Source organism: Pyrus communis, chromosome 8 (assembly GCF_041283825.1).
Source record: "Pyrus communis isolate YQ-2024b chromosome 8, ASM4128382v1, whole genome shotgun sequence".
NCBI classification, from domain to species: domain Eukaryota; kingdom Viridiplantae; phylum Streptophyta; class Magnoliopsida; order Rosales; family Rosaceae; genus Pyrus; species Pyrus communis.
Window position 1 is genome coordinate 15,206,822 of NC_142572.1, and position 10,186 is coordinate 15,217,007.

At 36.3% G+C, this 10,186-nt stretch overlaps 2 protein-coding genes across 4 annotated transcripts; one reads left to right on the forward strand and one right to left on the reverse strand.

The window, feature by feature from the left end:
• Nucleotides 1–154: 154 nt before the first annotated feature.
• On the forward strand, nucleotides 155–5,186 carry LOC137717695 (uncharacterized). Its single transcript, XM_068457139.2, has 14 exons — nucleotides 155–633; nucleotides 1,057–1,184; nucleotides 1,293–1,364; nucleotides 1,469–1,582; nucleotides 2,244–2,312; nucleotides 2,399–2,455; nucleotides 2,864–2,917; nucleotides 2,992–3,054; nucleotides 3,191–3,253; nucleotides 3,587–3,751; nucleotides 3,845–4,000; nucleotides 4,401–4,481; nucleotides 4,588–4,649; nucleotides 4,755–5,186. Exons 1-14 carry the CDS (start codon nucleotides 450–452, stop codon nucleotides 4,828–4,830), a joined length of 1,344 nt encoding a protein of 447 aa, XP_068313240.1. The 5' UTR covers nucleotides 155–449; the 3' UTR covers nucleotides 4,831–5,186.
• A 1,301-nt stretch (nucleotides 5,187–6,487) lies between these two features.
• LOC137718765 (NAC domain-containing protein 100) lies at nucleotides 6,488–9,984 on the reverse strand. 3 transcript variants are annotated; one of them, XM_068458301.2, is made up of 4 exons: nucleotides 9,730–9,984; nucleotides 9,257–9,484; nucleotides 8,401–8,672; nucleotides 6,488–7,411 (listed from the first exon to the last, which is right to left on the reverse strand). In XM_068458301.2, the coding sequence occupies exons 2-4, from the start codon at nucleotides 9,420–9,422 to the stop codon at nucleotides 6,791–6,793; spliced, it is 1,059 nt and encodes a 352-aa protein (XP_068314402.2). In that variant the 5' UTR covers nucleotides 9,423–9,484; nucleotides 9,730–9,984; the 3' UTR covers nucleotides 6,488–6,790. The 3 variants fall into 3 exon arrangements, with proteins under 3 accessions (XP_068314402.2, XP_068314403.2, XP_088554330.1); XM_068458302.2 differs by having other exon boundaries at nucleotides 6,488–7,408; nucleotides 9,730–9,983; XM_088698204.1 differs by lacking the exon at nucleotides 9,730–9,984 and having other exon boundaries at nucleotides 6,488–7,408; nucleotides 9,257–9,712.
• Between the last annotated feature and the right edge of the window lie 202 nt (nucleotides 9,985–10,186).

Consider the following 10,186-nt stretch of genomic DNA (forward strand, 5'->3'; position numbering starts at 1 on the left):
TCATTTTTTTTTGTCTGCGGACGGATATACTTATATGTATGCACGAATGCCATGTGTGCCCTTACTTGCGTTTGTGGACGGATACTCTTATGTTTGAAATAATACGAGACTTTCCAATTTATACCATCACCAACCCTCACCCACCCCGCTACGTGCACCAAACGGCCCACCTTCATTGACAAGTACCTCAACTGCCACGAGTCAAAAATCCACGCATCCCCACTCGTCCACATGCGCTTTATCAACCGACACGTGCCATTTAAATTTCAGTTTCCATATTTCCCCCGAAGGTAATAAAATAATTTTTTATGGTACGATTTAGTGCTTGTATATCCTAAAAAAATATGAAGGAGATTTACTATTTGTAGTCGGAAGAAATCGAACTCCAACTCAAAAAATCGAATAAACTGTCGCTGTGAGAGTTTGGTTGGCTGTGATTGCATGCTCCCATGGCGGCCTCCAAGCTCGCGATTCTCTCAATCTTTCTTGCCCTAATTTGCTCCCAGATTAGCGCTGACGCTTCAGTCCCGGCGGAGGAAGACGAGCCAGTGAAGCTCCTCCGATCGGACGGCCCTGATTCGTCCGCTCTGAAGATCGAGTTGGATCAGCTCAGGGCTAAGATCCACTCCCTAGGTTCGTTTCTGTCGTCTTCTGCGAATTCTAGGGTTTATGGGAAGAAATTTGTGAGTTTTCAAGTGTTTGCAGATTTCCATTTTTCCCTCGGTTTTCTCGCCATCCAATGTTACTAAAATTAGAGATCCTCTGGTCTTTCAATTGGGAAGTGTTTTAATTTATTTCTACTTATAGTTTTGTGTTTTTGTTTTGGAATCCAAGTAATACTGCATATTAGCCGAGCTCTGGTGCTTACTTGTACAGCTTTGGTTTTTCAATCTGTTATAATTGTAATCAGAGCAGTAAAAATGCTTAATTGCTTGTTACTTTGTGAGTAGAAACAACATCGATATTAGTCGAATTTCGATTTCGAGCATTTTTAAGTGTTTTGAGTGCTGTTTGGGGTTTCCCTGGCTGACGGTTTGTGTTTGTTTAATGTTGAAGAATTCGAGGTCGGTGAGAAGATTAAGGAACTAAAAAGGAAGAATGAGCTTATAGAAGAGAAGGAGAAAGTCATTCAAGAGAACTCGGATAGCATTTCTTCGTTGCAGAGTGAAATCGAGTCTCTCCAGGTTAGGCATTTTTCCATGAAATGCCAGAAAACCAATTACCCAATCTGTTTTTCGAGTAACAGTTTGTTTATCTACATATTGATTGGTGTCTATGTTTCTGTATTTTAGAAAAAAGGGTCATTAGATGCTGAGCAGCTGGTTGGGAAGGCTCATGCACGTGCCGGTGAACTAGAGAAAAAGGTTAGATATGATAAAGTGGACTGTTTTACTCGGTGGAAACCACTACATTCTTGTTGGCGAAAAGAGAGAATGCCACTGAATTGCCAATTCATTCTCCTATGCAGGTTAATGAACTTAAAAAGGAATTACAATCGCAACGTAAGGAGAAAGAGGGCTTGGAAGCCCGGGCAAATGAAGCTGAGAAGAAGATCGATGTTTTGCTTTTAAAAATAGGGAAGGTGAGTTATTTTTTTCTCATTTGGGATTTAAGTTATTTTGTAGCTGAATGTGCTCATAGTGAAAGTCCTTAGTGATTCTGATTATAAGAATATTGTTTCTGTATTAAGTAAAGAATGATAGTAACATAAAGGATACCAAAAGTTGTCATATTTTTAACTAACTCTGTCAATTGATCACCATTTTGTTTTGGTTTGTATTTTTGTGACTCTGTAGATATTGTCAATACGTTTCATGTCCTTTTTGTGATGAGTCCTCTGTTTATTCCCACAGAAATAAGTTTGTTAATATGAATGTCTTTTGTATAGAATATTAGAATGTAAGCTGTTGGTGGGCAAAACAATATTGTTAGTTTACATCCTTCTTTAGCACCAATGTAGACACAATTTGGGATGCTGTGGTGTTTTTTGTGTTACTTTCTTGACTTCTATACAATGATGAACAAAAAAGAAGTGTTTTGTATTACTTTCTTGACTTCTATACAATGATGAACAAAAAAGAAGTGTTTTGTATTACCTTCTTGACTTCTATACAATGATGAACAAAAAATTCTACTTCTTTTTTTTCTTTCGTATCATTTTATGCTAGGTGTAATGCTACTCGAGATTTGCTTAATGTTATCCCGTGGGGATAGTAGAATGATATTTGATGATCTTTTTACAGATTGAGAAGACTAATGATGAGCAGAAGACCAAAATCCGTAATACTGAGCGTGCTCTTAAAGTGGCTGAGGTAATTTTTAAGTCTCTGCGGAAGCACATTGTTGTAGGTGGGGGTTGGCGCTTATGCTTAGTCTATGTTTCTAAATTTGTCTTCAGGAGGAAATGTTAAGGGCAAAGTTTGAAGCTACTCAAAAAGCAAAAGAGTTAAATGAGGTATTAAGTTGCATGATTCTCTCTGTCATTTTAACTATCTCTCAATGTTTGTCTATATTCTTTCTGAGCTAGTTGTAAATTCAGAAAAAATCATTCAAGTGAGTTTCTTAAGAAATAGAAGGTTTTGTTTAAGCTTGTCATAGAATTAAGGTTCTTTAAAGTTCATTTCTCAATTTTTTTTCAGTAATTTATATAACTCATCTGTCAATGGTTCAGTTGGAATCTGAAAGTGATACGAAAGTTTAGTTTGCTTATTTTCTTTCAATTCACAGTCACACATATGCTGTTTTTTTTCCCTGGTCTTTATATATCATATGATTTCACACATCTTTCCCCTTATGTTATATATCGTATGGTGATTAGGTTTTGGTTGTGAGCCCTAAAGGATATTTTGTTTTTTTGAATCAGGTGCATGGAGCATGGATTCCACCATGGCTTGCTGTACATTTTATGCAGTGCCAGGTAAACTGAGTACATTTTACTGTAGTAAATATAAGCTTTTTTTTCAAGGAATTGACGTTATTATCAACTTGCAGTCCTTTCTAGAGACACACTGGAAAGTTCATGGAAAACCAGCAGTGGATATTGCAATTCAGAAGGTATTACAATTAATTGCTGTATGGTCACTTGAAGAATCTGATACGTCACTCCTACAATTTTCTCTTTTACAAGTTTATGCTGAATTTACTTAGTATTATCCTTCAACAACTGACGAGGTCCTTCAAATTTGTTCAGGCTCTGGAGAAAAAAGCCCAGGCTGAAAAGTGGGCTGAGCCCCATGTGGAAACATTAAAAACTGTAAGCTAATTTATTTTATTTTTGATTTCCACTTTTGTGTAACAATGTAGAGCTTTGAGTCATAACACTAAATGAGAACCTGAGATTGATGGTGTTGCTGTTTCCACCGACTCTAGCTATAAAATCGTTCCATGGCGTTAATAATGTTACGCAGGATACACACACACATATGCATGCTAGTATGTTTACATTTATGTTAGTATGCTTGTATGCATGTATGAATGCTAGTATGTTCTCCCATTTGGTTGTGGTTTATGCCTTGTTTATAAGAAATGGTTTGCCTTTCTCACTAAACTTTATTTTCTCCCCTTTTTCATGTCTGTCCTATTAAAGAAATGGGTCCCGGCAATCAAGGAACAATGGGTGGTGGTGAAGGATACTGTTGAACCTCATGTGAAATCGTTTAGTGCAAAAACTATTGAAGTTTATGAGGTTTCAAAGACTACACTAGCTCCACATGTTCTAAAAGCGCAGGAAGTTGTTGATCCTTATTTTCAGGTATCTATATTTTCACATACATTTCTTTAGACAAAGAATTTGGTCCATTCATGTTGCCTACATACATCCTACAGCTGTATTTTTGGGTGACAGGAAGCAAAAAGGTTCAGCAAGCCGTATGTTGATCAGGTGGCCACTGTGGCAAAACCTCATGTCGATAAGGTTCGAGTAGTATTGAAGCCTTATACAAAGAAGGCAGTTATTGCCTACGAGAAGTTTCTCAAATCTGCAACAACATACCATCATCAGGTATCAACAGCAATTCAAAATAACTCCATTCAATATGCTACTGTTAGTTAGATACAAATTATTTAAAGGCTGATTGCTGCAAGTTCATTTATTATTCCTTGTTTTTCCATTTTCTTTTTCTTTTCCATTTGATGACAATAATTAACATTTAATTATCAACTGCTTTGACCAATCACTTCATCGTGACATAAGATGACATATATGTTTTGTCTACTATCTTTAGTGACCGCGTTGAACGGTCTATGTTATATTCTGTTGAAGACGTACTGCATGTTGTGAATGAATTGTGTGTTATTTTATTTCTTTGGATGTTCTTGCCGTGGTGGATGCACCCGTAGCTTAAGCTATTCACTGAACCAGCTATAGTGTTATTTAATTTTGTAATCAATATTTCTTCAAGGTTCAAGGGACAGTAAAAGATTTGCTGAAGAGGCATGAACTGACAAGACCTCTTGCTACAAAGGAGTTGGAGTGGTTTGCGGTACGTATAATGAAATCAATCTTTTTGCTTTTCGTTCTTTGTTCTGTTTTCTTTCTTTGAAATTTAGGTTTGATCGCCTTATTTAGTCGCAATTAAAATGTTGCAGGCCTCGGCTTTGTTGGCCCTGCCCATCATAATTCTGTTCAGAATTTTCTCCTCACTTTTCGGGTTAGTTACTTATACGTGCTTATGGATGAACACCCCATTCTCTAATGAAGAGTAATCCCAACATATTTCTGTTTGCTCATTACGACTTTGTGCGTCGTTATGCAGTACAAAGACTAAAAAACCCGTTCGAGGTACCAACCATACACGACGTAAGGTTAAAAGGGGCCATCCAGAGAAGTAAGCGACTACTGGCGTTGTTTACATGTCCTTTTTTCGTGAAGGTTGAATCGTCTGCGTAAAATTTTAGAAACTGTGATACGCAAGTTCGATGTTAAGATAAGTTTAGGAGTTGGTGTGTAGAGTGGGCAGTTTTTACTCATGTTGTTGAAAGGTGTATTTTAGTTTCATCTTTATTCTTACAGTCACAGCCGAAAGGATTGTCGTGCCTACTCTTTCTTGTTTTTTAAACTATAACATTTGTTCGTCCTATTTTTATTTCTTTTTCTTCATATCGCGCTTTGTCTTTTCTTTCGAACTTTGAAGCACTCTGGAGAATCAATATTTTAGTGAAGAAGACCGATTTATGTGGTTAACAAAGCTATTGAATGTTAATGATGGTGGTTAATTTGTGTGAGCTCCTTTTAGCATACGTGATTGTGGTTAATGGTTTCTTTACCGGAGATCCTTTCAACACCAATGGCACAGGATGGACGCGTGCATTGGTTACGACGGAGACTAATAATCCAAATGCTGATGTTGCTGCACGAATTGTACGTGCATAAAATGGATGACTCTTTTCAATCATTAAGCCCGTTTGGTTTGATGGGCTGCATTTCTTGTGAAACTGGTGCTGTTTTGTGACCTACTGCCCTCAACGCTTTGTCGATATTGCCTTTTTTAATAGGGAGTTTTAACAAAAAGTTCACGGTACTATTTATTTTAACGAAAAATTATATTTTTACACTAAAAAGTCAATTCTGGTACTATTCACTTTACCCTTTATTTTGTCTTTATCGTTAAAACTCAAAGTTTTCAAGTCCTTTTCATTAGTTTTCTTTATTTTTGGGATTTTTTCTTTGGCCTGTCGATATTCCTTGTGCAAGTGTAGGAGTTATCCCTCCCTCCGCACGCTAGTTGGCAGTTTGTCTTAAAATTTGAATTTTTAGCCAAAAAAAACTTCCCAATGCATGTCTTTAGACCAATGATTGGAGGTGGTGTAACAAAGGTGGAGTGCTTAAACTATACATATTAGGCGATTTATATATTAGACACAAGATATTGTGTAATATGGACACATGCATAGTACAATACATCGTATGTTATAGCATGTCCATCAAACTATTCCCTAGAACAAAACTAATTGTATTCCCATATAATAATAATACATATATATTAGTTACAACAACTGTTTAAAACATCGATATGTATTTTCAATATCGGTTGTTTTCTACGGAAATTATAGAAATTTGCAATGGAATAGGTATATCAACTCTTTCAGAGAATTAAAGAAAAGTTTCTAAAAATAAAAAATAAATCAAAAGTTTGAAATCTGCAATAAGTTATGGCAAATTTTTTATAGTGAATCGATAATTAAATATCATCGATATTTATTAATTTTTCTATATATCGCCGATATAGGGTGAAGTTTACATTTCATCCTCTTTCCATATTGATTCTTGATTTTTTGAATATTTCGACGAAAATATTCTACAATTTCGTGAATATTTTAAATACTGGTTGCGCCACGTGACTTTATTTCAGTATAGCATGGCCACGACCCAATAGCCACAACTTCTCCTTCTATGTGCATAATCGTAGCATCGATTTGGATATTGTGAATCATGTTGAAATGTAATAATAAGCAACTCAAAAAATGCAAAAGGGATGGCAAATGTGTGTTAAGGCAAAACCAACTTTATAAATAAGCTTAATAATTGTTGAAAGACATTAAGTTGATGGAAGTAAATTGAATAACCAAAGACGTAACGTTCCTGAACGAGAGTAGTCACTTGACTCTAATTCACAGGACTATATATAATATATCTGACCTTAGTTGCTGGGTTCTTAGTTCTTGATTACCCTAACTGGGAAGGAAAAGTATATCGATTTTATACCTAAATTATAACAATAAGTAATAATAATAAAGCTCGTCTCTAACTTAATTGGCCTTGGGAATTAATTGGTGGATACTCTTAAGTACCCTAATAGGAAGGCCAGTAGTTCTCAAGATCAGCACAAGGATCCATGTTCATAAACCTGCTTCCACTCCCACCGGTTGCGTTGTTGCTGTTATTCATGTCTATTGTTCCGTATCCAGCTTGATGATCTGGACCGTTCATCATAGTAACATCTTGCACTTGATGATGATGATTCATAGATGGAGGGCCATGATGATGCATCTGTGCTGGTGGCATTGTCCTCAACGTAGGCTGTGATGCTGGCCCACCAAGATTCAAGTTCAACCCAGATATTGTAAACCCACCTGCTCCTCCTCCAACACCACCACCACCACCTCCTCCATCAATTGGGTAATTGAATTGGGGTTGGATTGGTAGGTTGATAGTGCTACTTGATGATCCACCACCGCCACCACCACCACCTCTGAAGACTCTTGAAAGCTCGGCCATCTCAGCACTTGTCATGTAGTTTCTGCCATAGGGGAACTGATGGTGGTTTGGATCACCTAGCTGCATTAGGGGTGATGGTACCATACTTGGTCCTATTTCTAGGTTGTAGGGATTGGCCGCTCTTGATTGGTTTGTTGGGTACTTTTTTATGCCTGCGCTCTTTTGGAAGACTCGGCAAACCACCCATTCATCCTGCTAATACAACATTAATCTAGTCAGATCAGTTAATTAATCATTAATTGATCCATAATATCAAATCTAGTTGCATGGAATAATATGGAGTGGAAGACATAAATCACGGGGGCATGCATATCTATGTTCTTTTACTTTTCACATAGATGATTTATTGTTCGCTATATTTTTGGATATTGTATATTAGCAATTCATAATTTTAGGGTGGTGCTAACCAAAACTTTTTTTTACCGCTCACACATTTCTGTTAATTTTTATTTTTTGATCTTCTCAAATTTATTCCATCCAACAATAAAATTGGGAGGAGTGCGTAAAAGATAAAAAGACATGTGTGGATAGCGTAACCCTAATTTTATATTGTATGATATGTTGTTAATTTTGTATGCTTTAGGTTTTTGTGGATATCTTATTGACATTAATTTGATTGATCTATTTAAAATATCAACAAAATATCGGTAATGTACATGATACTATAACTTGAAACATAATAGTTTTAAGGTTAATGTACTATACTTTATCGTTAACTTCATGCAATAAGTCGACTTGGCTACTGTATTAATCGTCTAAGTTGGTCGGAATATTATTATGTTCAAGGTACAAGTACTAGCTAGTTGTAAAACCCGATATTATATAGGTATTATATATACGTGGAATATTTATGGACTGTCGTCTATCAACAACGTTTCACAAATCTTGCATGGAATCATGCTATATATAAATATGTAACTTGTGCTTAACTCAATGTGTGCATGTATTCACAAGTTTATCTCCCTAGCTCCATCTAGAGAGAGAGAGAGAGAGAGAGAGAGAGAGAGAGAGAGCTAGAGAGAGGTTGGAATTTCAGTTTCACAAGTTCATCAGCCCTAGTTCTATTGATGTCAAAGATGATTTCAACTAATTATAAGATTAGTTAAAATGGAACTTAAAACTAGTTGTTTTAGATCCTTAATTCAACTTATACTTAGATGGTATTAATCAATTTAATTAGGTACCTTTGATGTTCTAAAGCCAGATTTAGAATGAATGCGATATTCGTGCATGACCCAGTTGGATTTTTCACCACGAGGAGCTCGGCCTCTGTAGAAAACAAGGGTCTTTTTCATCCCAAACAGCTCAGATGTGATACTGTTGAAGATCTCCTTGTCTTTCCCTGTGGTCTTCCAGTAACCTGTACTTGTTGCTCGGTTTGTTCTCACTCCTGTGGGGTACTTCCGATCTCGTAGGCTGAAGAAGTACCACTCCTTTTCTCCCATTTTCGCTTTTGCTACAATAGTTGATCCAAGAAATTACAAGTTCATCAGCACCTTACTAAATCAGACAAGAAGCTAATTTGTCTATGCAAGCTGGTGAGAATATAGAAATATATACCCATTATATTTATGGGAAAATGTTTAGTTGTTTTCCATTATCAATGTTACAAGAAATGTTTTCACAACAATATCTCGTAAGTACACATAATTTAAAGAATGTAAACTTTTGATCGAAGAAGAGTACATACTACGAAACATGTAATGTTCATATGCAAAGTTCACACGAGTTAAATACGTTTCATAAAAAATTTGGTCCAAATTAAAATTTAATTAATAATATCAATAAGTAAAAGAAATTAAATCCAACAAAGAACTGATAAAAGTAAGCAAGATTTAGCTACTGCTCTATTGCTATTTCTCTTCACAAATCCGAATTCCCCCTTCCTGATCCCTCAGATCACATATACGTACAAAACTAAGAAAGAGCTGACTGCAGCACAAACTTCAAAACTTTGGATATATAGAAATAGATCAAATTTGTGCATGTGATGCATGAATTGAAAACAAGGGTTAGATTGGAACAACAATATATATTTACCAGGAAGTTCCCAGGGTTCGCATTTGTTGAGATCAACATCGGCAATCGCCCTTCCAGTAAAAGTGGCATCATTTATCTTGTTCATGAGATAGAAGGTGATAAGCTCTTCATCTGAAGGATGAAATCTGAATCCTGGTGGCAAGTCCTCCTTTGGTTCTGCTGTCATGATGTGAAGATAACTCAAATTTCCTTTTAGGGTTTTCCCCTTCCGGCCGGCTTGTTTGGCTTCTGCATATATCACAAAGATAATTATATGAGATCGATGATCAAGAATACTACTGAGAATTGCTCACTTTGAAACTTGCTAAGGTGGAAAAAAAACTATCTAATTTTTCTTCATCTCCTAAAAATACTCAACAACATAAACCCTATGTGGGTACTGGAGACTTGTAGGAGCTAAAAACCAAAAGGAAAAAATAAAATAAAAAGCAACTAGGTATCTTCCTTGCATGGAGAGCTATATCTGTACATACATGTTGATTAGGTTTCTTGACACTTTTCAAAACCTTTTTGTTTTGGGCATAAAATATCAAGAGATCCGATGCACGAGCGGTACAACGGATGAATCATGAAGGTGCAAAAGAGGGAGAGAGCGAGAGGGTGAGGCTAAATAGGGCTTTTCTTGCTCAGCATGCACAAGAAATTTGGAATTTAAACTTTCTAGTAGCTGGTGTGAAGAAAAGTAAATGGGGGCCTGTGTGTGATGGTGAAGTTCTCACCTACTATGGGTATTGAGATACAAGGGTGCCAGGTTTAGTGTTTTAATATTATCAAGGATCAGGGACGAAATCCTTGTTTTGGGATTATTGCATGATTGTCTACCTGCATTCATGAAGTGCGAATTGACAGAAATGACCTTTGTGATTGATTAGGCCCACGCACACATTCAATTTTTGGTTTTCAAGTATACATCCTACAGTTAATGAAGCT

Excerpts from the sequence above, each read along its gene's own strand:
- LOC137718765 (XM_068458301.2), bottom strand. The coding sequence starts at position 9,422 with ATGACAGCAGAACCAAAGGAGGACTTGCCACCAGGATTCAGATTTCAT. Across the intron at positions 8,673-9,256 it reads CGAACCCTGGGAACTTCCTG|CAAAAGCGAAAATGGGAGAA; the intron begins GTAAATATATAT and ends CAACTATTGTAG. Across the intron at positions 7,412-8,400 it reads CTGGCTTTAGAACATCAAAG|CAGGATGAATGGGTGGTTTG; the intron begins GTACCTAATTAA and ends ATGTTGTATTAG.
- LOC137717695 (XM_068457139.2), top strand. The coding sequence starts at position 450 with ATGGCGGCCTCCAAGCTCGCGATTCTCTCAATCTTTCTTGCCCTAATT. Across the intron at positions 1,185-1,292 it reads GTGAAATCGAGTCTCTCCAG|AAAAAAGGGTCATTAGATGC; the intron begins GTTAGGCATTTT and ends TCTGTATTTTAG. Across the intron at positions 2,918-2,991 it reads TACATTTTATGCAGTGCCAG|TCCTTTCTAGAGACACACTG; the intron begins GTAAACTGAGTA and ends ATCAACTTGCAG.